Source organism: Drosophila pseudoobscura, chromosome 2 (assembly GCF_009870125.1).
Source record: "Drosophila pseudoobscura strain MV-25-SWS-2005 chromosome 2, UCI_Dpse_MV25, whole genome shotgun sequence".
NCBI lineage: Eukaryota > Metazoa > Arthropoda > Insecta > Diptera > Drosophilidae > Drosophila > Drosophila pseudoobscura.
In genome coordinates, this window is record NC_046679.1 from 14,292,795 (window position 1) to 14,318,577 (window position 25,783).

Below are 25,783 nucleotides of genomic sequence, written 5' to 3' on the forward strand. Positions count from 1 at the left end.
AGATTTTGATGCTGATCGACAGTCTGGACCCTTACGATACTGGAAAAGTAGGTTCTCGACGAAAAGCGCCTATTTTGTACCTCATAATTTTTTGTAATTTTTGTTCATTTGGTTTTTGTTTTAAACCCGCTAAAAGGTCTGTCAGTGAATAAATAAAATAATAAATTGTTTTTTAAAGATTTATTTCAATTTGCAGTAACTTGACAATATTGGTTTTTTTATATCTTATAGGCTGGTGATCTGGTTAAATTGCAAATAATGTAATTTATAATTAATATTTATGTAATATTAAACTAACTCACAATCATTTGAATTAAGTATGTTTAGTATATGGGTATACATATACTTTCTCTAGGGTCCATACGGTATTATAGCATGTAATGGATAAATGTGTGTTGAGTTTTCGATATTCGACAATAGAACGAAAACGAACAAAACGGATTGGCGCGATAATTCTACACATCTGAAAACATCTCGTAATCTAAGAGAAATGACTCTGGGCTGCTACCGAATTTACACAAAATGCGCTGCGAACGCAAAACGCTATAGATGCATGCGGGGCGGGGCGGGGCGGTTCGGCATAACAATTGCTCTTTACACTTACATATGTACATCGGTACATGAGTGGAGTGTGGTTACGAGTGGGGTACGAGTGATATAATGGCTTGCATTAGCTTACAGATCACGCTCTCGAAATGGTAAATGGTGTACATTTTGTATTAATTAATTACAACTTAGTCGAGATCCCATTGCAATGACAGGGTGGGTGCTGCTGATGGGTTTGCATATGCATATGCATTTCAACTAGCGCGATTTCAATTAGCGACTTCTTATTTTTTACATTTACAATTGTATCTTCGTTTCATCATTGCAGTCGGTTTTTTTGCATCCATCTCGAGGTGCTCACATTTCAATGACATTTACAATTAGGTTGGTTGGTTCATTCAATCAGTGTCGGTGTCGGGGTTTGTGGGGGGACGCACCGCACTATCAATATTATACACGATTTGGTTATTATTACAAAACAAACACTATAGGCGGGTATGATACAATGCACAGGCGCAATCGTGGCGCTACACAGCTCTGAATGATGCGCAGCAACATGCGCATGGTAAAATGGTATAGTATGTATGTATATGAGAAAACAATGTAGGATTTTTGTATAAGAAACCTCTCTATACAAGTCAAGTTAACAAAACTAAAAAGTAAAAGACTTTTAGCACTTAAAATAGGGTTCGCCGTTGTGGTCGCTGCGCTTGCTCTCCGATTCTGCAGCTCCAGGACGTACCCGTCCCTGGACGTCTGTTGTCGCGTTGTGTTGTTGCTTTTGTGTAAGTTTGCATGATTGGACGCTTGATTAACGTTGCCTGTCAACAATAACCAAATCGCTGTAATTCTCATCTGGACAGACTGTGCGATCGCTCGCGGCTGCTGCTGCCCGACGAGAGGGGCTGCTTGCTGCTCATTTCACCAACCCGCTGGTGCGGTGGCAGCCGGTCAAAGAAGGGATGGCGTAGGGCCTCACCTGAAGGATTGGATGAAGGGTTTCGGTTAGCACAAAATCAAAATAGATAGTCTAGATGTAGGACTCTATCTCACCTAACGTGATGCGGGATGATGGCTCATACTCCAGCATCTTCTTGATCAAGCCAAACAGCTCGCAGTGGTCCTCGCTGTCGCTCAGTTGGCACAGGAACAACGGCTTGCAGTGGTCGCGCACATAGCGTCCCGCACTGGACTTCTCATCCCAATCCAACTTACCGTGGTAGAAGTACTTTGTTTTGGTTTTGCTATAAAGAGTATGGTTGCTACACATTAGACGATTTCGGTGAAGGGTACTGCGCTTTAGAATATGAAAGCATGAGCTGCATTGTATTACCGTGCCATGCGATATGGTATTTGTCCCAAGATGCGCTCCATCATGGCCAGATGCTCGCGATTGTCGTGCGTTTGGAAGAGTGTGATTCCCAGATATAGCTCAAACAAGATGCAGCTGTCAAGAGTAAATGTTATAAGAGTATGCAAATGGTACAAGGTTTCAAACCCCTCCTTACCCAATGGACCAGACATCGCATGGCTGTGACCAGCCCAGCTCCAGTATGACTTCGGGCGCGCGATAGTGTCGCGTCGAGACAATTGTGCTGTGGTGCTCATGATCGAAGGTGGCCGAACCGAAGTCAATCAGACGAACGTCCGTGTTCTTGACACGTCGAACCTCCCGGTTCTGCTAGATAAAGTGGCGTGCGTTATAATCTATGATTAAAACGCAAGTGCTTACAATCTTCACTTACAATCTTATGGTTATAGTGAGCCGAGTAATCCGAGTCGACAAACAATATGTTCTCCGGCTTGAGATCTGTGTGCGTTAAACGATTGTCATGTAAAAATTTCACAGAATAGCATAATTGATAGGCCATGTGGCGCACTTGGTCCAGCGGGTATGGCTCATAGTTGTTCTCTCGCTAAAAATAATACAAAATTCAGATAATGACAACCAAAATGACTCAATCTCTAATTGACTTACCAAAAAATCGAAAACACTTAGACCCAACATCTCAAAAACTATGCACATATGTCCATGGTAATCAAACCAGTCAACCATTTTCACGCACAAGCTGTAGAGATAGTGTGGGAGATAGAGGGAAATGTAGTTGTAGAGGATTGATTAGGGATGTGGGAAATGGCAGACTCACTGATCACAATGCGGATCCTTTTGTGCAATCTTCTCCAAGGCGTTGATCTCCAGCTTGGCAGCTTCGCGATACTTTTCCACATTCTTGATAATCTTTAAGGCCATGCAGTAATCACTGAAAAGGGAGAAGGGCAAGAGAAAGGGCATTAGTTACAGGAATAGAGGCTAGATTCGAGGACTTACCGCTCCATGTCTTTGACTTTGACCACACGTCCGAAAGTGCCCTCGCCGAGTGTGGCCATGATCTTATCTGAAATTTGGCAAAAGGAAGGCAGTTTTGTAGTAGTGTCTCAGCCAATTGCATCGAGAGTGGTTGGTGTTAAACGTTAGTTAGTACTGTCTGTTCTATAGCTAGACCTGTAGTAACACTTGAATAGCAACTAAATACGATGAGGTCTGGTCTACACCCAATAACCGAATCGGAGGACTCTAGGCAAAAAGTGTGCGCAAATGAGTTTGAGTTTTCATTTTTCATTTTCAATATTATTTCGTTAATTATTATTGTTTGAGATTGTGCGGCGCGCGAGCGAAAGTTTTCCCAAATGGGGACGGGGAAAATTAAGTTCGAGGCAAAAAGTTTAATTCAAAGACAAATTGCTTGAAAGGAAGTAACACTGTCGAAAATTGTGTGAAAATTTGGATGAGACGCGGCGCGGCGCGGCCCGACTTTCGACCTTTCTGGTGTGTTTGTGTGTGTGCGTGTGTGTGGATAATTAACAAATAATAAAGAAAACTTGGAAAGAGTTTGAACTAATAAGAGAGTTACGAGTAGAGAAGAGAGTAGGAGAGTTGGAGTAGAAGTAGCCTTTTGTTTTGCCTTTCTCGTGTTATTTTTTGCTTTTCTTTTTTGCTTGGCTTTAACTTTGAGTTGAGTGTTTTTCTTCTTTTTTTTTTTGGTTCTTTTCTAAACATAAATATGGAAGGAAAATTAAAAACAAAAAATTGTCACGAACATCTGTGGTGGAGAATGTCTCCGGTGTGGTAAATTAAGTGACCATCAGCATCATCTTGGATGACGGGCTTGGCTGTCTGTTTGGGCAAGCGAGCGAGCATTCGAGGCATTCGAGGAGCGGAGGAGCAATCGACGACGACGACGTGGGGACGTAGTTGTTGTTGTTGTTGTAGTTGTTGCAGATGGTTGGTGGTTGGTTGTGGTAGCGATTGGATTGCATTGATGGGTGGTACATTCGTTGATCCGTTGAAAGGTAGCGAAACGACGGCGGGGCGAGCATTTGAGAGCGAATTTGGTAGTGGGTTGTTGCAAGGCGGGGCGAGGTTGTCGTTGCAGTGGCAGTGGCAGTTCGGTGGGTGGCAGATACAGACGCGTACACAGATAGTGCGTTGTGTGTGCGTGTGTGGCAAACAGTATGTAATTTGAAAGAGAGAAAAAGAAACAAAAAAAGAAAGAGAAAAAAGAAACAAAAATAGATATATATTTATATAGGCGATCCGATTGTCCAGCATAGTCCGCAGATAGTCGTCGTCGTCCACGAGGCCGGGACAATCAATACAATCCACAAGGATCCAGCGTTGGCACCACAGAGACAGCATCCATTGCAAGCGTCCACGGAGACCAACCAAATCCAATCCAAATCCATTATCATCCATTATCATCCGTTATTATCCATTATCATCATCATCATCATGTTGAGAGCGTACATCATCATCAAAAACCCATCATCATCATCATCATCATCATCATTGTGATTTACATCATCATATTCAGAAAAAACACGAGAAAAATACGTTTCGTTTGTTCGATAAGAAAATTAGTTCGGACAAATTTTTTGAGATTTGTGTGTTTTACAAAAATGGTTAATATTCAACAACAAAACAAGTACAACAAAGATCATAAAATATATATTGTCAAATATAAATATAACGCATATGGCATACATAACGCTTCATATATACACATCTGTTTGTATATATGTATATGTATATAGTGCTATATATAGACGTGTATATATAGAAGTCTTTCATCTATATTCTCTGTGTGTGTGTGTATGTGTGTGGGTGTGTTTTGGGCAATAAAAAATCAATTCCAGCTTTGTATTTTATATTCTTTTTTCTTTAAAGGTTTTCTTTTGGTAAAAGAACAAATTAAGTGCTGGAAAAAGTCGTTCGTTTCGTTTTGTTTTTGGGTCGTAGGTCCGTGTACATAAGTCGTTTTTGAGGCCATAGTTCCAGTTGTGTTTCTAGCAGAACGAACTGGTAATGGGCAATAGTTTTCGTAAGTTTATGAGTAGAATACGGTATGTTATTCTATTCTGGGGAGTACCCTTATTATATCAATATCAAATAAAAAGAATACAAAGTTTTGGGAAAGTTGGGATCATTGGAATAAGGGTTGGAAATCCTAGAGAAAGTTCCCCTAAACTTTGATATACCTTAAATGATCCCATATTGGCATGGTAAAGTCTATTATAAGTCGTGTTTTCTTTGGGATTATAGATCAGTCCAGGGTTTTCAGATCGGTTGGGTGTGGTGTGTTCAGGGTTACGAGTTTGTATAGTTCTCTTACGTTTTCTTCCGTGGTTCGGGCTTGGTTTAGTTGCATGCAAAACAAAACGGTCTATCGATAGAGGCAGCCTCGACATTTCTCTGTTAGTTGGACATTCAACAAGAACACGATCCACTGGGATCCACTGGGATGTTAGCTGTTTGATCTGCAAGTCTGTTTGGGGGTGAGTAGTTTGGAAGGAAGGGGCGGGGTGGGGTTTGAAATTGAGGGGTAGCAGTTGCAGTTGCAGTTGCAGTTAGGGCAGTCGGCGCCAACAAAGCTCAAGCCAACAAAGCTGCATCTAAGATGGTATGGGGTGCTACAACGGCTGCTTACAAAGGTCGAGAGTGTCTTTGGAATGCGTGATCTCTGGAAGAGCGCCGACGAGGTGGCGCTCTTCGACAGCAGGTAGTGGTCCTGCTGCTGCTGCTGCAGGTAGTGCGACGAGGCTGACGATTGCTGCTGCTGCTGCTGGTGGTAGGCATCCAGGCGGGGCCGCTGATACAGGGAGCTGCCCGGGCCCAGGCCATTCGTCCGCCGACTGCCGTACGGATCGGGAAGGTAGCTCGAACCGGAACCCGATCCAAGGCTGGGCTTGTAGCGATCGAATTCGCTCAGCACAGCGGCGGTGCGCGAGCTGGCGCCCTGATACCTCTGCTGCTGGCGACGCGCATCCGCTGCCGCCAGTCGCGCCCCGATACCGCCGAAGGCCAGGGCCCCGGAGCTGGAGGAGTGCGTCAGGAGGTTGCTCGTGGGCTTGTATTTGGACAGGTCATTGTTATTGCGATCTGAGGAGTGGAGGGGCAGAAAGCGGCTCTTGTTGGTGGTGCTGGAGCCAACTGCTGCTGCTGTTGTTGCTGCTGCCGCTGCCGCCGTGTGTGGCACAGAGTGGTTGTTAGAGAGTGGACCAGAAGTGCTAGTGGATGATGAGGTGGTGGCTAATGGAGGAGTAGTAGTTCTGGTGGTGCCATTGACAGAGGGGGAAGGAGGAGGAGTGTTGGCCTTGTCTGTTGTTGTGGTGGAGGTGGCTGTGTTGCATGTTGTGTTGGTTAGTGGCACACCAGTCGCCGAATCAGTGCTTGTTTCGGTCTCTGTCTCGCCATCGACCTCGTCGGAGCTACTCTCCGACGTGCTGGAGGAGCCACTGTCACCATCATCGCTGTCGTCTGTAGTTACTTTTTTGCTGCGCGACTTCTTCTTGGGGGCCGCCTCCTCCTTTGGCGCCTCCAGGGCAGCCGCTGCTGCTGCTGCCTTTGCTGCTGTTGCTGCTATTGCTGCTATTGCTGCTGCCTCCTTTGCTTTGGCAATTGCCTCTTGCTCCAAGGCGGCCGCCGCTTCAGTCTTCTTGGCCTCCGCGGCCGCTTCTTCCTCGCGCTTGACGCGCTCTCGCAGCTCGCGGCGCTTGCGCATGCGCTCCTCGAACTTCTTGGCCTCCAGGAACTGGTTGTCCTCCCGCAGGAGCAGCAGAATGGCTGCATTGTCCTCCGAGGAGCGATCGTCGGCCAGGATCTCCCGCTCTTCGGCGGTCAGCTCGGGCGGGGGCTGCTCCCTGCGGCGGTGGGCGAAACGGTTTCTCGAATTCAGCGGACGATCCTCCATGGATGCCGCTGCCGCTTGTCTCCCGCTCTCCATGATCTCGGCGGCCAGGAGATTCTCGTTGGTCTTGTTCCGGCCGTAGGCGCGGCTTGTGCGGCCCCCAAAGGGTGCTGCTGCAGCCGAAGGGTCCTCTTCGCCTCCTCCCCTGCGACCGTAGCGGCTGGAGGGGTAGCCCGTGGCCCCGCCCAGACGCAGGGCGTCGTGGTAGTCATACCGACTGCTGTAGTCCACCGGGTAGTTCTCGTCCAGCAGCCGGTTGCCGCTGGTCAGGTAGCCACTGTCGTTGGAGTCGGCCATGTAGCCGCCGGCGCGCTGCCGTTGCGCCCGCGTCCGGTACGGTGTTCGCTCCTTGCGATCTGCGGCATTGAAGGAGCTCGAGGAGAGCTTCGATTTGGCCAACTGGTGGGCAGTGGCCGAGCGCGCTAGCCCACTGCTGGCACCATAGTCGTCCGGCTCCAGGGTCTTGTCGCGATCCTCCTCGTGGCGACGCCTGCCAGCCGCACGCTCCAGTATGTCCGAATATTTATTCTCCAGGCGGGAGATGGCCGACTGCTTGCCAGCCCCCACTCCCGTTCCCGTTCCCGCTGTGGTTGGCGTCTTATCTTTGTCCAGCAGCAAGTCCCGACGCTGTGCGTCACACGCAAAGAGAAAACCAGACGCAGAAGTGCACAAGTTGGATTTAGATACGGTTTGAACGGGGGATTAAATGGTTAATGGAGAGGGAAAGTGCTTAAGAGCGGCGCTCGTGTGAAACCAACGGTAACGACGGGCGTAAAACACTCTTTACGCTCTGTCTGCGTAGCACACGCTCCACAAAAGAGGAGGCCCAGACGATAGACGGCTGTGGGCAGTCCCCAGACCCCAGTCGCCAGACCCTAAACGCAGACCTAGACCCAAAACCCCGAGACCCAGAGACAAGAGTCGCGCACTCGGGGCCAAATGTTGGAACCATTTAAACGGCCTTTTCGGCAATGGCTAATTATGGTGTTTTCGGGTGCCTTTTCATTTCGCACTGCCATTAAAGTGGGGACTTTCTCTCTCTCTCTCTGTGTCTCTCTCTGGGGTTAAGGCATTCTTGTGGCATGGAAAAGGGGCATGCACGCACGCAGAGCGCAGAGAGAGAGAGAGAGAGTGTGGAGCTTGTGGCCAAAGGGGATACCCTTTATATTCATTTCGAATGCCTTAAGCGAAAAATCTAAACAAAAAACGTCCACGGCGCGACGACCTTCAAAGTTTATATATACAAAAATGTCTGAAGAAAAAATCGTGAAAATTATACACACATCTAAGAGATCTCAGATGTAGAGATAGAGATACACAGACTAGACCCAAAATACATGCATATATCTTCCTATATAGCAGAGGCTCTTGGAATCGAAAATAAATTCGACAAACGTAAACGTAAACGCAAACGCACACGGCACAGAATGAATCTTTGAGATATAGAAAGATAGAGAATATATCGGGTGGGCATGTAGTATTCGTATGTAGGAACACGCTCGCTATAAAACGCTGGCCGTGTGGGTTCCGATAGCTACACAGACTCGTATATCTGTCCGTCTATAGGCGAGGGAAAACTTTCTATAATATGTGGCAATGGGGAATGAATGGGGGTCCATGGCTGCCACAATGCAATGCAACACTGTTCTATATAAAATAATTACTCGTCAGAGGTTACGGGCTCAACAGTTGTCAAATATTTAGGTCGGACTCTGAGTCATGGACAGGTGAGAAGATCTCTCGTCTGCAGAACAGAAATATTCCATTTCCAAAATATGAAATGCCCAACAAGTGAGTCATGGGTCTGGCTGGCCGACTGGGGTCCGGTCCGTCGCATCCATTGGTTTGCACACCGCTCTGTAGCACTTTCTCGCCCTCTCTGGCGGGCGTTTATGAAAGCGATACTAACATCATCCAGGTCCCGATCCCTGTCCCGCCGGCCACCCCCCAGGCCGCGTATCAGCGGCTTGTAGTAGCCGCCCACGGGACTGAGGTGGGTGCGCAGTCTGTCCAGGGCGTTCGCTGTGGTGGAGCTCTTTTGGTAGCGACCCATGATGGCGGCGGTGCTGCTGCCACTCCCACTTCCGCTGCTGCTGGTGGGGTGGTAGCCCAGTCCGCCGCCTGGATAGTAACGTCTGTGGCGGTCGCTCATGGCGTTATCTCGTTCTCGTTCTCGTTCTCGTTCCCGATCCCGATCGCGTTCCTTTTCCGCTTCCGGGTGTCTCCGACTGGAGGAGCTGGACGACTTATCCGAGCTCCGGCGACGTTTGCTCTGCTTCTGTGATGGATTTGTCTTGCTTTTGCTGCTGCTACTGTTGTTGTTGTTGCTGTCATTCGTGGGAGTCTTGGAGGAGCTCCTGCGTCCTGTTTTTGGATCTTTGCTGCTGCTGCTGCTGCTACTATCTTTGGTATCCTCCTCGGCTATGGCGGCTGCCGCTCTATAATGCACGAAAGAGATCGATCCCAAACAGTTTTCAGATTCGACTGGGCTTTAAGGGGGATGGGATTTTCCTTTTGCTTTCTTTTGATTGCTTTTCTTTCGTTTTCCACGCGACGAACGGACGGTCTCGCGACGAACGGCTCTCGGACGGGACGCGCTGCCACGACACGGACCAAAAATTAACTGAGGAAAATTTTCGGAAAATTCATGCGACGACCAAAAAGAGACCGAGAAGAAGATCAAGATGAAGGAAATGCGAGGCATTCACAAGAAGATGAAAATATTGAGGAATCGTTTTTATTTTTGGTGAAAAGTGTGAAAATATTGCGCACTTGCGCGCCACACGGAGAGCCAGAGAGTGCGGAAGAGAGAGAGAGAGAGCGACCCAAAAGAGTGGAGGAGAGACGAGAGCAGGTAACATGTGTGGACGAGTGGGTGGATAGTGATAGGAAGAACGGTTCTTTTGTTTGCCAGCTGCGCGCGCGGTTTAAAACGCACGCGAATCACGCACACGCTTGCGCTTCATTCAGAATGCAATCCATTCTGTTTCTGTAAATTGTAAAATAAATTCGTTTCCGTCAGTTTGCAGGCGGTGCAAAACAGGGAAGCGAAACGATCGTAGCGATCGAAAGTGACGCGCCAGAAGGGGGTGGGGGCGGCGAGCGCTTTTCACAAGAAAAGCCTTGAACTCTTGCCGACGGAACGCAACGGGCGAGCAATAAAAGTTCTGTGTTGTTGAAGAAAAATTATATTTACAAAAACAGAACAAAGCGTAATACACAATTTACGTTTTATTTTAAACGTGCGCGCTCGCATATAAATAATAAAGGAGTAATTGCAGTAAACGAAGAGAGAAAACGAAAGAGCAGAGCAGAGCAGAGAGAGCGAGAACGAGAGCGGAAGCAAAGTGAATGCTTTTTCAAACGGTTATTTAAAAGTTCTACTAGAAGAGAGGAGATCGAAAGGAGGAAGCCCGAAAACGCAGACAGCGAGAGGCTGCAGAAACAGGGAAGCTTCTCCGGAGCTTTTTCGGCTGCAGTGCAACGCTGTGTGTTTGGTCAAACTTTTGTGCCATCAAAAGCTCAGGCAAAAAAGGAAAGAGTATAACGAGTCCCATGACTGGGTTATGGGGGGAATATATAAATACTCCCTCGTTGAACACTCTTTTCGAAATATCCGACCTCTGGATCACTGCACTTGCTCTTTGCATGATTTATGACTGTCGCAATCAAAATGAAAATGATAAATCAAAATTCATCGGGAATTAGTACACTGGAATCATGTCAAGCACACTTTTATGGCATTAATTGTGGAATTTGATTTATGGCAATATTTTCACACTTTTTTGCTCGATTACAGGCGCTTATGAGGGGAAACTTTCCGAGGGAGAGAGGAGTGGCTTTTACACTGGAACTATTGGAATTTCATAGAAAGGGGTTCCTTCTCCTTTACACTGGAACCAGTTAAAGTTTAAAGGGCAGGGGGTGATCAGGCGGCAGGCAGCGATTGCCCCGAAGTTCAACGCGATTAAAAACGCACTCGAAACGTTTACATAATTGGCCTTCTCCGCCGACGAGGAGGAGGAGGATTATTTTGGCAGAAAGAAGATTGTGGCTACTGTCTGTATCGCGATGCGAGCGAGGCGGCTGCGCTGCAACTAAAACTCGTAATTACGCGTCGACCACGACCACTCTGCCGCAAATCAACGCCGATCGGACACCGAGGAAATTCAAATGAAAATAAAATCAAGTGAAAATAGAGAAGAAGGAGAATAAATAAATGATGATCGCCGCCGACAGAGAATTTTGACCGAGTTTTGTTGTTGTTTTTTTTTCGACGAAAGAAAAGCAATAAGAAGGCAAAATTAAAAATAAATTATAAAAATCTTTTGCTTCATTTCCCTTTGCATCGATTACCGATTGCTGCTGCAACGTTTTTGTTGCTGTTGTTGTTGTTGTTGTTGTGGATTCTGTTGTTTATTATCAGGTCGTTCGCTTGGATTGCGTCGAAAGCGCTGCAGCAGACTGTTGCAGCTTTCGGAGAGCAGCTGTGTGACGCTGGCAGCGGTGGCGCTCCTCATGTACCGTCGCTGCTGTCGCGGCGCCTGCTGCTGCTGCTGCTGCGGCGTTGCCGTCGCTGTCGCAGTCGCCTCGCCATCAGCTGTTTTTCGATTTTCACTTGAATTTGGCAAAATCTTTTCGCTTTTCTCGCGATGAAAACGATTCAGAAATGTGGCCATATCGGCCACTTTTCGCTGTGTATTGGTTTCTGCGTGGGTCTCTCGCCCTCTCTCTCATCCGGCGGATGACGACAATCCGGATAATACTCAAAAAGCGAGAGAAGAAGAATCGATTCGATCGAGGGGGTTCGTTCTTCTGTCTAATTTATTAATTTGCTTTAATTTCTGGTATTTTGTTTTGCTGTTTATAGAGAGAGCGGGTGTTTTTCTTGTAGAAATGATGGTATTATATCGTATATAGTATATCAAACGTATAGACAGAACGGATCGGATCGGAGAGCGGAGCGGAGCAGAATTTTGTGTAAAAATAATTGAAATTGTAAGAGATTTTTGCGGCAGCTTCGACGGAAATAGCCACACAACAGAAGAAGCAGTCGCCCCCACGGATCCACTATTCAGATCAGCGACAATTTAAAGTCCATTTGCACTTTAGGTTGGAATTTTGGCTTGTTTTGCATTTTTGCGAAAACACACGCACTTTGAGCCATTTAATTATCCGAGAATTTCAGGAGATTTAGAGAGAACGCAGCCGATTCCCCGAGCATTGGTAACGAAGAAATAAACAGAAACAGAAACAAAACCGAAACCGAAACAGAAATCAGCGCAACATCAACGAAAGCGCACGCCACAAATACTAATTATAAAGATTGAAAATATCGCCGATGTCAGAGTCGAAAGTGGCCGCCGCTGGCTGAGGCGAAGGCGAAAACCGTCCGTGCGGGAGAGCTGTGCGGCTGAGAACTGAGTGTGTGGCTGTGGCTGTGGTTGGGGCTGAGGCTGAGGCCTCCTCTTCCCGTGGTTTCTATTATTGTTTGCTGCAGAAGAAAAGAACCGAAAAACTAGCCACAGCCACAGCCACAGCCAGGAGAAGAATCGCCTGCACGAGTAGCCGAGTAATACCCTTACTTTTGGAACACTTCCTTCTTCCAAGTTTTACATACAAAAGAGAGTCGTAGGTGGTGTCAATCCTTAGTGAAGTTTCAGGCTAGTAAGAGCATTCAAGAGTCGTATATAGAGAGAGAGAGAGAGCGCGCGGCAGATCGGGAGAGAGAGCGCTAGAGATCGCATCCACCATCTGGTGTTACATATTTTTAGATATCCCATTTTTCTCTGCTAAAAACGCGTTCCGTTCCGCGTATTGTTTAGTGCTATTTTTTGTTGTTTAGTTATTAAAACAATTACATACAGTTTGGCAATATTTAAACAATAAGCCAGCAGCAGCAGGAGGAGCGCCAGAGGCAGCGCAAGTGGTAGCATCATCAAGCAGTTAAAAGATTAGCCAAACAAAATTATAGCAACCAAATAAACAGACAATAAATTAAGTGGCCGCCGCACTGGCTATTTATAGAGAGCAGCCCCCAAGGAAATTGACATTGAATTTCCCCTTTTTCCTTAGCTTTCAGTCTGTCGATTGTGCAATGGTTTTGGTGCAAGAGTCTGCTGCCAAGAGCAAAGAGCCCCCAATCATCAGAAAGAGGTGTTTTTGGGGCTGTGGATGTTTCACACTTGAAAGGCCACAAAAGTACAGGAAGTACATACTCGCACAGACACGGGGGGCCACAGAGGCAGAGGCGAAGGCAATGGCAAAGGGAATCATCATCAGCATCATCATCATCATGCTCTTCGTCAGAGGCCTTTTTTTGGAGAAGCCCGAGGAACAGCACCGAATGACTCATCTGGTTATTTATGTGGCAAGTTCTTGATGATGGGCAGGGGGAAGGGGAGCAGCGGCAGACGCAGGGAAGGGGAGCAGTAGTGCTGTTAGTAGTGCAACGAAAAACACACACACACAAAAAAAAACACTAAATATGTATGATTTGTGGAATACATATAGAATCTACCTCGATAAAGTGCAATCCCAATGCGGATTTGGACATTTCATTTTGTTGTTGCTGTTGTTGTTGTTGTTGGTGTAATTGTGGTGCCTGTTGTTGTTGTTGTTGCTGTAGATGATGTGGTTGCTGTTGTTGTTGTTGTTGATTTGAGTGATTGAATATGACAGAATTGCTTTGTTGCAACTGTTGTTGTTGCTGTTGCTGCTGTTGCGGTAGCTGTTGTTGCGGTTGCATCCCAGCCGTTGACGACGACGACGGTGACGCGTAATACAATTGCGTATTTGTATTTGGATCATATTGAAGCCCAGCGACGGCGCCCCCTCCTGTCGCTGCTCCTACCCCAACGGAAGCATTCAGAAATTGTTGCTGCTGCTGCTGTTGCTGTTGCTGTTGCGTATGCGGATGCGTTGTCTGCTGCTGCTGCTGCTGCTGTTGCTGGTACTTGACCGACGACTGCATCTGATTTGGCTTGGGATAGGCATACGGATCAAAGGTCTGCAGCGGCTTGCGTTCCTGCTGCTGCTGCTTGGGGAGATTATAGTAATTGCGACTCATCATCCCCAGCCCAAAGTTGGAATGTGGCGGATGCTGCTGCTGGTGTTGCTGCTGATGGAGGAACTGCTGTTGGTGCTGCATGGCCGTGGGTCGCTGGGCAGAACTGAACGAGACAGAGTGCGCCAGGGGGCCGCCAACCCCAGAGCGAGGATAGCTTATTTTGGAGGCAGGTTGTGGTTGTGGCTGAGGCTGAGGCGCCTGGTAGGCTCCATACATTTGGGGCATCATGCCAGGAGGTGGCTGGAGCGACGGCTGTTGCTGTTGACCAAATTTATTCTCCTTGTTGGTATTCTTCTGCAGAAAGAGAGCCAGGCCGGACTTGGGCGTCTGCTTAGATGCCGCTGCCACATGCGAGGATGAGTACGATTGCTGCAGCTTGTGGGGAAGATGTTGCTGTTGCTGCTGTTGCGGGTACATGTGTTGTTGTTGTTGATGCTGCATGAAGGGATCACTGGATCCATTCATGGCCGAACAGGCAAAAGTGTTCCAATTCAGGAAGGGACGTTTATGCTGTGGATATTGCTGCTGTTGTTGCTGTTGTTGCTGCTGTTGCTGTTGCTGCAACAATCGCTGATAGCCACCCATCGGTAGCTGTGAGGTAGAATTCGACTTTCCAATGGGATAGCAGTTCCGCTGCTGCTGCTGTTGTTGCATCAACGGCTTCTGCGGGTCGTAGAGCTGCACTGGCACTGGTATCTGCGATTCGCCCCCATATTTGTTCCCGCCACAGCCGCTGCCGCTGCTGCTGCTGGCGTTCGTGGGGCCTTCGCCAACGGTTGCCCCCGTGATCTTCGGGTCTTTGTGCTGCTGCTGCTGCTGCTGCTCTCCTCCTCCTGCTGCTGCTGTCAACGACTGCGACATGATGCTGCTGCTGTTGCTCTTCAACTTTAGCATGTCGTTCAGGCATTTCTCTAGCTTGTTCTCGACATCTTTCTGGCGCTTTGTGGCTGACGTTGCCGCCGCTGTTGCTGCTGTTGTTGTTGTTGTTGCTGTTGGCATCTCCGAGATGATGTTGGCAGCCATCGAAGAAGATGACGATGCCCCTGTCCCTGCTGCTGCTGGGGTACTTTGTTGCGGTTGTTCACTTTGTTGTTGCTGCTGCTGCTGCTGTGATGTTGTTGTTGTCGAAGTGGCGTTTGTCGTCGTCGATGGGGCAATGTGGAACGAGGAGGTGAACTTCGAGAGCTGCGGCAGATGTGTGGTGCAGCAATTAGTGACCGTAAAGCTGCTCGTACTGATCGTACTATTGCTCTTCTCCGACTTGCGTTCCAGCGATGCCGAATCATCGCCGCCTGCCGAGGACATCTCCACCTGTTGCTGAGTGGAGGCTGCCTCTTGGGGGCGTCGAAAGAAGGCAGCCGCACAGCGTGGCGAGGGCACACAGGAGCTGCTGGAGCTTTTGGCCACAGCAGGCCCAGGAGCAGGAGGTTGCTGCTTGGCCAGAGGAGGTGCCACAGGTGGCGGCGCCTCCTTCCGTTGTGTCTGCGACATCAGTATCGCCGAATTGGAGGTGCTTCTGCTCAGCGACGGCAAGTTCTTCATGTAGCAGGGTATGTGGGTGCGGCTGGTGGTGCGCTGCAGACCTGCTCCTGGGACATGGCTCATGGACACACTCTTGGGCAGAGGCTGCTGCGGCTGCGGCTGTTGCATTTGCTGCTGTGGCATCTGCTGCTGTTGCTGCTGCTGCTTGACGGGTACTCGACTGACAAATGGCGTCCCATTCGTGGCGGGGGAGCGGGGCTGCTCATTGCATATGAGCTTATAGAGATCATCCTTGGTGACGGCCTGGCGCACCTTCAGATCCAGGTGCGACAACGAGGCGTTCTTCTGCAGCTTGTGGGGATGCGAAGCCTGCTGTGGCCGCTGCAACTCCTTTTGGGCCGCCTCCGCCACAGTGGGATCGAAGATGGCCAACTTCTTGGCCGTCTTGGCGTCCACCTTGAAGGGCTGTCCCGCATCCCCCAGCTGTGCCCCGCAGATCTTCTCGTAGTTCCAAAAAGTCCGCTTCGGCGTCTGCCGCTTCTGAGAGGAGCCGGCGCCGCCGGTGAGGTTTTCGCTCCAGAAGTCGTTCATCAGCTGCTTGTTCAGCGACAGATTCGAGCCGCTCTGCAGGCAATTCTTTCCGGGCAGCGGACGGAAGGGATTCACATTTTGGGGATTGGGCGTGCTCCCCAGCGGCATGTTGGAGCTGGAGATGCTGCGCTGCAGCTTGGGTTCCCCTGCGTTCTGCGCAAAGATCGAGGGATACGCCAGACGGAGGGGTGGCTGCTGCTGTACCCTGGGATTCTGGGCAAAATTGATGGACGACGACTTGGACAGCGGACCCATGGAACTGGACGATCCAAAGGAGGATCCAGCTAGTCCTGGCGCTGGTGCTGGTCCCACCGGAGTGGTCTTCACCGATTGCTGCGAGTTGGACTTGGCCAGCGGCTGCTGCTGACGCTTCAGGCGATCGTACAGATCCTCGCACTCCTGGAACTCCTGGTGCAGCTTCCTGTCCAGCTCGCTGTAGTCCGGCAGACTCTTCAGATACTTGTTCATCATCTCGATCTCCGCATCGTAGAAATTTGCATCCAGCTTGGCGCTGTTCGTGGCCGCCGCTGACTTTTCCTGCAGCTCCTGCTGCTGCTGGAGGAGCTTGTCCAGACTGATCTCCGTAGAGGCTGCAGCAACAGCAGCAGGAAGCGCCTGCTTTTTGGGCGCTCGACATGGCACTGGTGGCGGCGGCGAGGAGGATGGCGATGAGGAGGACGACAGCGAGATGCTCGAGGCGGGACTCGAGGCAATGGTGGCCATCAAGCGCGCAGGCAGCGCCGTGCCGGAGGAGCTGATGGTCCCAGTGGCCGCATTGTAGGCCAGCGGATGATGCTTCCGTGGCAGCGGCGGCGTCGACTTGGGACTCGCCGGCAGCAGAGGCCGATTCTTGCGCAGCGCCAGCGGCGAGGAGATGGGCGACCGCACGGCGCACTTGGTCTCCGGTATGCTGGACGACAGCACCGATGCAAACTGTGGGGAGACCACCTGCTGGAAGAACTGCTGTCCGCTCGCCGGTGGAGTCGGTGCGGGTTTCGGAGGAGCTGCCGCCTGCTGCATGCTGGCTGATGGCAGGGATTCCCTGGAACTCTCCTCCCTGGCTCTCAGTGTAGTCGCACTAGTCGTTGGGACTGGAATTGGGCTTGGGCTGGGCTTCGCGGGGTGGCTTTGTGGTGGCACTGCAACTGCGGAGGATGTCTGCCCAACAACATCTTCACTCATTTAGGTTCTCCTTCTAAACCGTTCTAAAGTCGCGCGGGATCTGCTTTTGTTTATGGATCGATCTGCTATTGGCAGAATATCAATTGTTATCAGCTTTTATTCCGCTTTGCTGTGATTTTATCGCGTATTCTTTGAGTTGGCGTTCCACCTGATTATTTTTATTGGTATTCTATTGTATACTAGATAGAGATTGTCGAGAGAGAACTACTTATGAGAGATTGAGAGCTTCGTGGGGGAAACCTATTTGGACTATCAATCCATTACCGTGAACTACAGCCTACGTTCACGCGTGAATGGCAACCATTCCACTGGAAGCTTAAATGCTAGGTTACGTTCACACGTGATTGGCAATGATGTTGATGTTCAGTTGGCAATCACAAAATCTCATTCCTCGCTAATGCGAAATTTTTCTACGTTCACGCGTGAATGGCAATTCGAATGCCCATTCAGTTCACAGGAAACAAAACCCAAATCACTCCTGGCGAATGGGCTTTGTCATTCCGTACGACTTAATCCATACTCTTATGGGATACCAGAGTTCTATGCTTTTATGCTTTTGCGTGAATGACAATTAGCTATTCAGTTAACAAGCAATCATAGCCGAACCGGTTCGAGGCGGAAGAATCTGTTCTCTTATGAGATATTTGTACAGCGAATAACCACTTCGTTCTTATGGAAAGTCTAGTCCTAATCCTACTGAATCTTTCCATCAACAACCTAAATCCCATAGCTTTCCATCTGCAAAGGTATATACCATTTCTGATCTTGTGTGGTGTGTGTTCAAGTGTGTTTGAATAATCGAGAGAATAGCAACAATCGAGGTAAATTCTAATTGTAAATAGTTTTCAAACAGAACACAGAAAATAGGGGAGACACTAGACGGGAAACGGAACCACAGAGACACCGAACAGCACAGCACAGAGCAATCACGACGAGCACCATGAGGAGGAACGGCACCAACCTGCAGATACTGCTCCGGTATCTTACTGTTCTTCGGCACAATGATCTTTTTGATTATAATGATCTTGTCGCCCTGGATCTTCGTGATGGTTATGGGCACCCCCATCTGCGGACGCTGCGGCTTGGCGGGCACTGGTTGCCTCACGGTCCGTACCACCTGTGGCCCCGTAAGGATGCCACCGGGGCTGGGCTTTGCGGCCGGTGCGGGCTTGGGCATCGGCTTCTGGGCCGGTACATGCTCCTTGTGATCGCTGCGCACGATTGAGAAGTGATACAGTGGCTTGTCATCATCCAGGATGCTCTTCTGTGGCACAATTTTCTTTTCCACTTTGCGCAGGACTACGCCCAGCATGGGTGACTCCTTGGGCTTGATTGTAACGGAGCCACTGGGTGCGGTGACCCGTTTCAGATTCACACCCAGATTGGCCCCCACGGGCGGCGGTGTCTTTCTGCGAATCATCAACCTGGAAACCTCGTGCACCTCCTCTTCGGGCTGTGTCTGTGCCACTGGCTGTGGATTGGTGTGGAGCGAGGGCTCGGGTGCCACCAAGGGCGAGGGGCCCGGAAAGAGTGCCGTCAGGCTGCTGCGACGACTAGTAACCATGTTGGGTGCCGACACAGTCTTCGTGAGCGGAAACTTTGTTGATAAATTGGTGGCCACGAGCCTCTGAGGTGGTTCAGCCGCGGGCTCGTTGGCCGCACTGGAGGTGCTGCCCCGACGGCTGGTCGCCTTGGACACCGAGGCACTGACACTGGTGGAGTCGATGCTGCTTATGCTCGCCGAGCTCTGGAGGCGATCGGGGGCAGCGCTGCGCTCGCGATTTCGCTCTTCTGGCGATATGGAGCGCTCTCTGTTGCGCGTGGAGCGGGCGTCGCGTGCCGCACGCTGCATGCGCAACAGCTCAATGGAGTCGGCCAGGTGAGAGGTGCTCTTCTCGGGGGAGGACTCCTTGGAGGTGGCCTGAGCCCCAGCATCGTCCAGGACGTTGGGCAGTGAAGTGAGACGATCGCGTGGTGCGGGATTCGGGGCCAGCGACCCCTTGGCCGGGTCCGGCTCATCCTCTTCTTCATCATCATCATCCTCCTCCTCCTCCTGCTGCTCTTTTTCGCGCTGTCTGCGCTTCTCGCTCTCCATGACCCGCTGCAGCTGTGCCTGCACCTCAAGGGCGGCCCGTGCCCTGGCCTTGATTTCGGCCGCATGTGCCAACCGCAGCTGTTCCTCGGCAATGGCCCGTGCCTCTGTTTCCGCCTGGGCACGGGCCTGGGCCACAGCCTCGGCGGCGGCTGTGGCCCGAAGATTGGCCAAATCTGTGGCCGTCATCTGCTTGATGCTGAGACGTCGCTCCGTATCGAGGATCAGCTCGTTCTGAGACGTGAGATCCGGACAGCCTAGGGCGATCATTTCGCTTAGTTCGTTTGACATTCTTCTGCCTGGGCGGTGGCGCTTTCTTTGCTTGATTCTTGGTCCAGTGTGCTCTGGCGGTGGCTGCTTCTTCGGGTGTACAGCGTATCAAAAAAAAAGAATGGGAATTCTTCTGTTACCTAATCTTGCACTGGCGGTCGGTCGGGCTGTTTCCCCACGGACTGCGTTGGATAGCGTTCGATCGACTACTTGGACGAGACTCGCGAGGCAGCTGGCGCTGGCCACAAAGGAAACCTGTGGCTGCTCGACAATCGAATCGAATCGGATTGAATCGGATCTCGTACGCTCAATGTCAATGCCTCATTGGCATTTTGGCAAACGCCTTTCGACTTGACTTATTAATTGATCCAATGATCGTCGGTGATCGACCAAAAGATCGCATCGCCGTGTCCCTGCGTCCCTCTTGGCGCCCCATATACAAGTCTACATCCGATGCTACATCCGATTTATTTGTATATATGAGTATACTAGCTCTTTCAGACAGAGAGTAAGAGAGAGACGTACAGTAAATCTCCTCTCTGTAGCTGCTTATTGATCCTCGAGAGTGCCCGAGAAACAACATGCATGTCGGCTGCTCGACTAGAGTTTCGCTGAAAAGGATTCAACCTTTCAACTGATCTAGAGCCTTCTAATAGAGCTTTCACTGTACATTTGTTTGGGTATATATGTATATACATATATAGAGAGCATATATATATGTTTATATACCTTAAAATTACAATTCGTAAACAGCAATGAGCTCATTGATCGCAGCGCCGCCTTCACATATTTCTCCGCCCTCCCCTCTACACCTTGCCCTGCCCTACATATATCATCCATCTACATCATCGGAGATCCCTGGAGATCTTTGGCCGATCTCGAGACCTACTAATGTGCGATATCTCGCTGGGGTTCTGTGTTCTGTTTGAAAATCGGTTCGGTTTTTATTTTTAACAAATAGACGACGACGCACGTAATTTGGCGCAGCCGCCGGACCGGACCGGACCAAGGCACAGTACGTGTGACGCTAGTGCTCCCCATGTGTACAGTGAAGCCTCTTTCAGAGGTGTGAATGATCTAATGATCTGTTTCTAATACCCAATTGCTGCCTCTATGATCTGTGATAATTGCAGTGTTGCAAATTGATTGCATTTTTCAATTAGTTTCAGCTTTTTCTCTCCTGATCTTTGGTGATCTTTTAGCGCTTCTCTCAATCGTCTTTCACTGTACGATCGCATACACACACAAGATCCACACTACATATATTATGTATATGGGGGAAAAAAAAACTAAGGGAACAACATTTCCATCCCACTGTTGACTGTTTTTTTCCATCAAACGAGTACGAGTATGTCCGAAAGGTATGGTACGAGTATTATTGGGTACTGAATATTTTTCGCTATATAAATTTTGTTGTGGCACTAAATATAAATGCAAGCATTACAAAAATAGCAATAGAGACGAAATTATAGAACACCCGAACGGTGGAGAAGTACGGAAGGAGGAACACAGAGGCGGCTCTGTGGCAGCAACAGCAGCACCATCAGCAAAGATCAACATGATCATGATGATGATGATGTGGCAGGCAGGCAGGCATCAGGCATCAGGCTGATGAATAATCCCCGCTGATCTGTGTGGCGCATACAGAGTATACATATGTATATAGAAACTATATGGTATATATGTATATCGGGTATATCTGGCACACACTCATACACGTGTGTGCTCCATTTCGTGTGATTTTTCTCTTGCGCGTGTGTGTGTGTGTTTGTTAGTTTTGAGTTTTTGTTTTGATTTGCTTGGCCGCTGCTGCTCCTCCTCCTCCTCCTCCTCTGTCTCCTTTCTTCATCCATTTCTCATTTGTTGCTATTCCTTCTGCATGCATTTCTCTCATTCGTTTCTGCCTCGTCAATCTCTATCTATCTGTATCTGTATCTGTATCTCTGCAGTTGCACTAGTCTGTATCTGTTTCCGCCCTGTGCAAAAAGTTTGTTGGAAAAGTTCAAAGTTCATTTGAAATCTATTGAATTCTGTGTGCACTCCTGGGGGTATGGATTTGGTTTCCCTTCCCTCACAATTATCACATTCGATTTGGTTTTTGCTTTTTTGTTAACACTTTTTTTTTGTTATTTTGTTTGATGTTGTTGCTGTTTTCAATTTTATTTTTAAAACACTTAAATTTTCTTAGTTTTTTTTTGGGTATTATGTCACATTGTAGCCCTCAGAAGCCCAACAATTGTTTCAATTTGCGTTTTTTCTGGCGTTCTTTTTGTGCGTTTTTTGTTTGTTTGTAGAAATCATTACAGGTATCATACATAGTATATATCTTTATATGTAGATCCAAACCCGAAACACACGGATAAACAAAGTTAGCGAAAGGCAGCGATAAAAAGAGAGAGAGATATACATATATATGTATATATATATACTTATATACAGATATTTAGTGAGGGAAGATCCGAACCCAGTACCGTTACACGTTTTGTTAGAAAAGATATGGCCAAAAGACGATCCGACAACCGACGATCCACGACGACCAGGCGGCGGCAACACGGACGACACTCTGCTGCCAACAAACGAAGATTTGAATCTGTTTCGGTTTTCTCAAATTTGAAAATTCTCAACCGACAAACCGAAAACCGAAAAAACACGCAGCGGAGAAAGAAAAAACTTTATTTATAATTTTCCAATGGCGGCGGCGCAGGGCAAGAAATCAGAAAGAAGAAGAAGAAAAAAAACTGCTTAGAAGAGAAGCTGCGCGCGCATCATCAGCTGTGCGGTGGCATGGACATGCGCAGTGGCAAGAGGCACAAAGAGAGACAGAGAACGATGGAGAGAGGGGACACACACAACATGTATGCATGCAACACTCAACACTCAACAAAGAGACACAGACTCGGGAGACAGCAGCAGCCTTTCCTTCACTCACGAGATAGTCGTCCGTGTGATCGACAAAGTACTCCTCGACTATCCAATTGTCGCCGGCATATCGATCGACGGGCATATCGCACAGTGCCACCAGGTCAAAGTGATTACGCTGCCGCTTGAGCATCAGGCAGCGGGTGATTGCCACACAATCTTCATCGTCGTCATACCCATTGTAGTACGCATCCTCGTCCTCGTCCTCGTTGAAGCCATTCTTCGCCTTCGTCGCCTTGACCGCATGGCGGATGATCTGCTGTTGCTCCAATTGTCGAAAGAACTGAATCTTGGCGAATCGGAGGGGGGGTACGGGTGGAAATTCTATGCGCGTTACTCAGCAGCCCCACCTAATTGGCGGCGGAATGGGCAACTGACAAAAGCCGACGAGGAGCAGAAGAGGCAGTACGAGCAGATCGGAACGGAACAGATCAGAACAGAACAGAACAACGAGTTAATGTCAAATGATCAATTGATCAACGAAAATATATAACTAGGACGGAGGCGGAGACGGAGACACAGGCGGAGACGAGTACGGAGACGGATACGGAGACGGAGACGGGCGGCAGAGAAGTGTGCCGCCACAGTGAATGAAAACTATAAAGATTGTTTTGCTTAATTAAGCAAATTGCTGGATAGAATAAAACCTTGGATCGCACAAACAATTGTTGCTAAAATTTCATCATGTTGAAAGTATTTTTCCCAGACGGTAGTATCTTATCAGCTATGGGGAATATCTCTTATTCTTATAGTAACCATTTATGATATTCTTTTAGTTGGTTTCTCAAGAGAACCACTTGAGAGCTGGTAGAGCTATAGATAGATAGATCGTGTTGGAGTTTGGATGATTTCTACATGCTTAGGAAGCTCTCTAGATATCTTTCTTGCTGGAATATGTTAAACATATTCTATGGATTATATACCATACATTTCCTGATCGCTGCAGTATACTGCCATTTCTCGTACATGTTTTTGGATCTTGGTTAACTTTAACATATTCCATGGATTAGTATACCAATTTGTCGTGTAATTGCTGATCTCTGAATTGCTATACTCAGACTAATAGATCTTTTTGAACATCCCAGTAGACCAAACGATCCGAAAATGGGTTTTTTGTTTCGATAGTTCGTTTAACATTCATTTGCGAGCTTTTTTGAGATAAAAGTATCCATGTTCTGGTCCACTGGGATACGATAATAGAATCGAATAGATTCTTTTTTACAGTCAGCACACTACAAATTAAAGATCTTCTTGCTTAAACAAGTTCCAAGTGTCGTTATCAGGTCGCTCACACACTCACACTACTCATGATGGGTGGATGAATGGATGGACGATGATCTCAAGTGCAGTCCAACTGCATCCCAGTCATCCTACAAACACAGACTGCTGCTCCATTTGCATAGCCGCTGGGCATTGAGAGTGCAGCTACTGTAGCCGCCACACAAGAGCAAGAGCAAGAGCAAGTGGCAAATCTGATGACAAATTTAGCACACACACAGAATGCCGCATAGATAAGAAAGAGCCTCCGTTCGAGCGTCTCTGCCTCTGCCTCTGCCTCTGCGAGTGTTGCAATGGCGTCCGATCGTGATAGCAATCCGAAAAGCACTCGACATGTAATCGAGAATCGAGTGTCTATATGTACTCGCTTATAGTGTATTATTTCGTAAAGCAGGCAACATGTGAGGCAAGGCGAGCGATTAAGTTAGTCAACAGGCAGAGGCGGAGGCGATTGGCAAACAGTCGGAGGAGCGGGCACCGATCGATCGATCAATAACAAAATATACAGCACAGAGAACAGCGAACAGAGAGTATTACATTGTGGAAAAGAGCTTTCGGATTCAGGGCTGGCTTAGCTTACAAGATAATCACTGTCGTGATCCGCAAAGTACTCGACAACAATCCAGTCCTCGGTATACGGCAAATAACGCAGTGCTGAGCTGACGAACAGCAGATCACGGCAGTGATCGTTGCACGGCGGAGCCGGCAGCTCACGCATTTTGATATAACACGGTATCCGCGAGTTCTCAAAGTGATCGGCCACCTGCTGCGACTTTTCCAGATAGCGTTTAAAGAACAGCATCGCGTATCGGGGGGAGAATCTTATGGTATAGCGGTGATTTATCAACTGATCAACGATCTATCATCGGGGATCGAGCAAAAACGTTTTGCCTTTTGGCAAAGAGAAGGCAGACACAAGGGTAAACCCAGGCCAATGAAATGCATTGGATGGGTAGATAGGATAGAGGATAGAGGGGCACATATAGCGTATAGTGTATCTGTAGGATAGAGAGGTACATATAATGTATCTGTAGGATAGAGGGGTGCATGTAGGGTATCTGTAGGATATAGGGGCACTTATAGTGTATCTGTAGGATAGAGGGACACACATATATTCTATCGAAAGGATAGAGGGGCACATATGGGGTATCTGTAGGATACAGGGGCATATATAGAGTATCTTTAGGATACAGGGGCACATATAGGGTATCTGTGGGATAGAGGGGCGCATGTAGGGTATCTGTAGGATAGAGGGGAACATTTAATGTATCTATAGGATACAGGATAGGGAATCTGTGGGATAAAGGGGAACATTTAGTGTATCTATAGGATACAGGGGCACATATAGAGTATCTGTAGAATAGAGGGGCCCATATAGGGTATCTGCAGGATAGTTTTTCAGTCAGCTGTCTTTTCGTTTAAACTTAATTTGTTCTTTTACCATTTCATTTTGGTTGTTTCTTTCGTTTTCGTCTTGGTTTTTATTTTCTTTAGTTTTTCATTGGTATTTGTATGTATATATTTGTATTTTTTGTTGCCCTGTGTCCCTACAATTTTCATTGTTGTTTCGATAGGTGTGTGTGGGTGTGTGTGCCGTGTGATGATAAAATGAAAAGTTTTTACCTTAGCCAGAGACAACTGTCGATTGTTGCTGCGCCCGCTGTCGCGCTCATCCTTGGGCCGATCGCGATGCCGGCGACGGGAGCTCGAGTGCGAGGTCTCGTCCCTGTAGCGATATTTCTGATGCTGCCGCCGGCCCGTGGCGGGGGATTTGCGATGCGAACGCTTTGAGCGCTCCTTTCGCCGGCGGGAAGAGATGCTGTCATCGAAACTGCAAAAACGGAGAGAGGGAGATGCGATTAATATGGAGTGCGATCCAAGAATTACTTAACACTTGATGTGCGCGCGACTGCGAGTGCGGATGAATGGCCGGCCGTCCTTGGGGCGACGCCCAAGCCGCCAAGCCAGAGAATTAGGAGAATTGGACAACCGGCAGTCAGTCGTAGCCGTCTGTCGTCTACATGGAAAGCTACTTAGCAGTGCGCTAAGCCGCTCCACGCTCCACGCTCCACGCTCTACGCTCTACGCTCGCCTTGCCACAGCCGACGT

General features: G+C 48.5%; 1 protein-coding gene across 12 annotated transcripts in view; it reads right to left on the reverse strand.

Moving 5' to 3' along the window:
- Window positions 1-346: 346 nt before the first annotated feature.
- The window catches only part of Doa (Darkener of apricot), a 39,818-nt gene continuing 14,381 nt past the window's right edge, over window positions 347-25,783 (reverse strand). For 2 of the 12 annotated variants that reach the window (XM_003736520.3, XM_002137429.4), the window contains 10 exons: window positions 25,298-25,505; window positions 3,646-3,721; window positions 2,876-2,942; window positions 2,694-2,807; window positions 2,525-2,615; window positions 2,292-2,462; window positions 2,055-2,224; window positions 1,880-1,993; window positions 1,600-1,790; window positions 407-1,525 (listed from right to left, as the gene is read on the reverse strand). In XM_003736520.3, the coding sequence (XP_003736568.2) occupies window positions 1,398-1,525; window positions 1,600-1,790; window positions 1,880-1,993; window positions 2,055-2,224; window positions 2,292-2,462; window positions 2,525-2,615; window positions 2,694-2,807; window positions 2,876-2,942; window positions 3,646-3,721; window positions 25,298-25,505 (1,330 nt within the window). In that variant the 3' untranslated portion in view covers window positions 407-1,397. Of the gene's footprint in view, window positions 1,526-1,599; window positions 1,809-1,879; window positions 1,994-2,054; window positions 2,228-2,291; window positions 2,463-2,524; window positions 2,616-2,693; window positions 2,808-2,875; window positions 2,943-3,645; window positions 3,722-5,531; window positions 7,419-8,700; window positions 9,230-11,147; window positions 12,203-13,311; window positions 17,305-18,072; window positions 19,907-22,406; window positions 22,497-25,297; window positions 25,506-25,783 lie in introns of those variants that run through there. The other 10 variants (XM_015181877.2, XM_015181876.2, XM_015181875.2 and 7 more) reach the window with 10 other exon arrangements.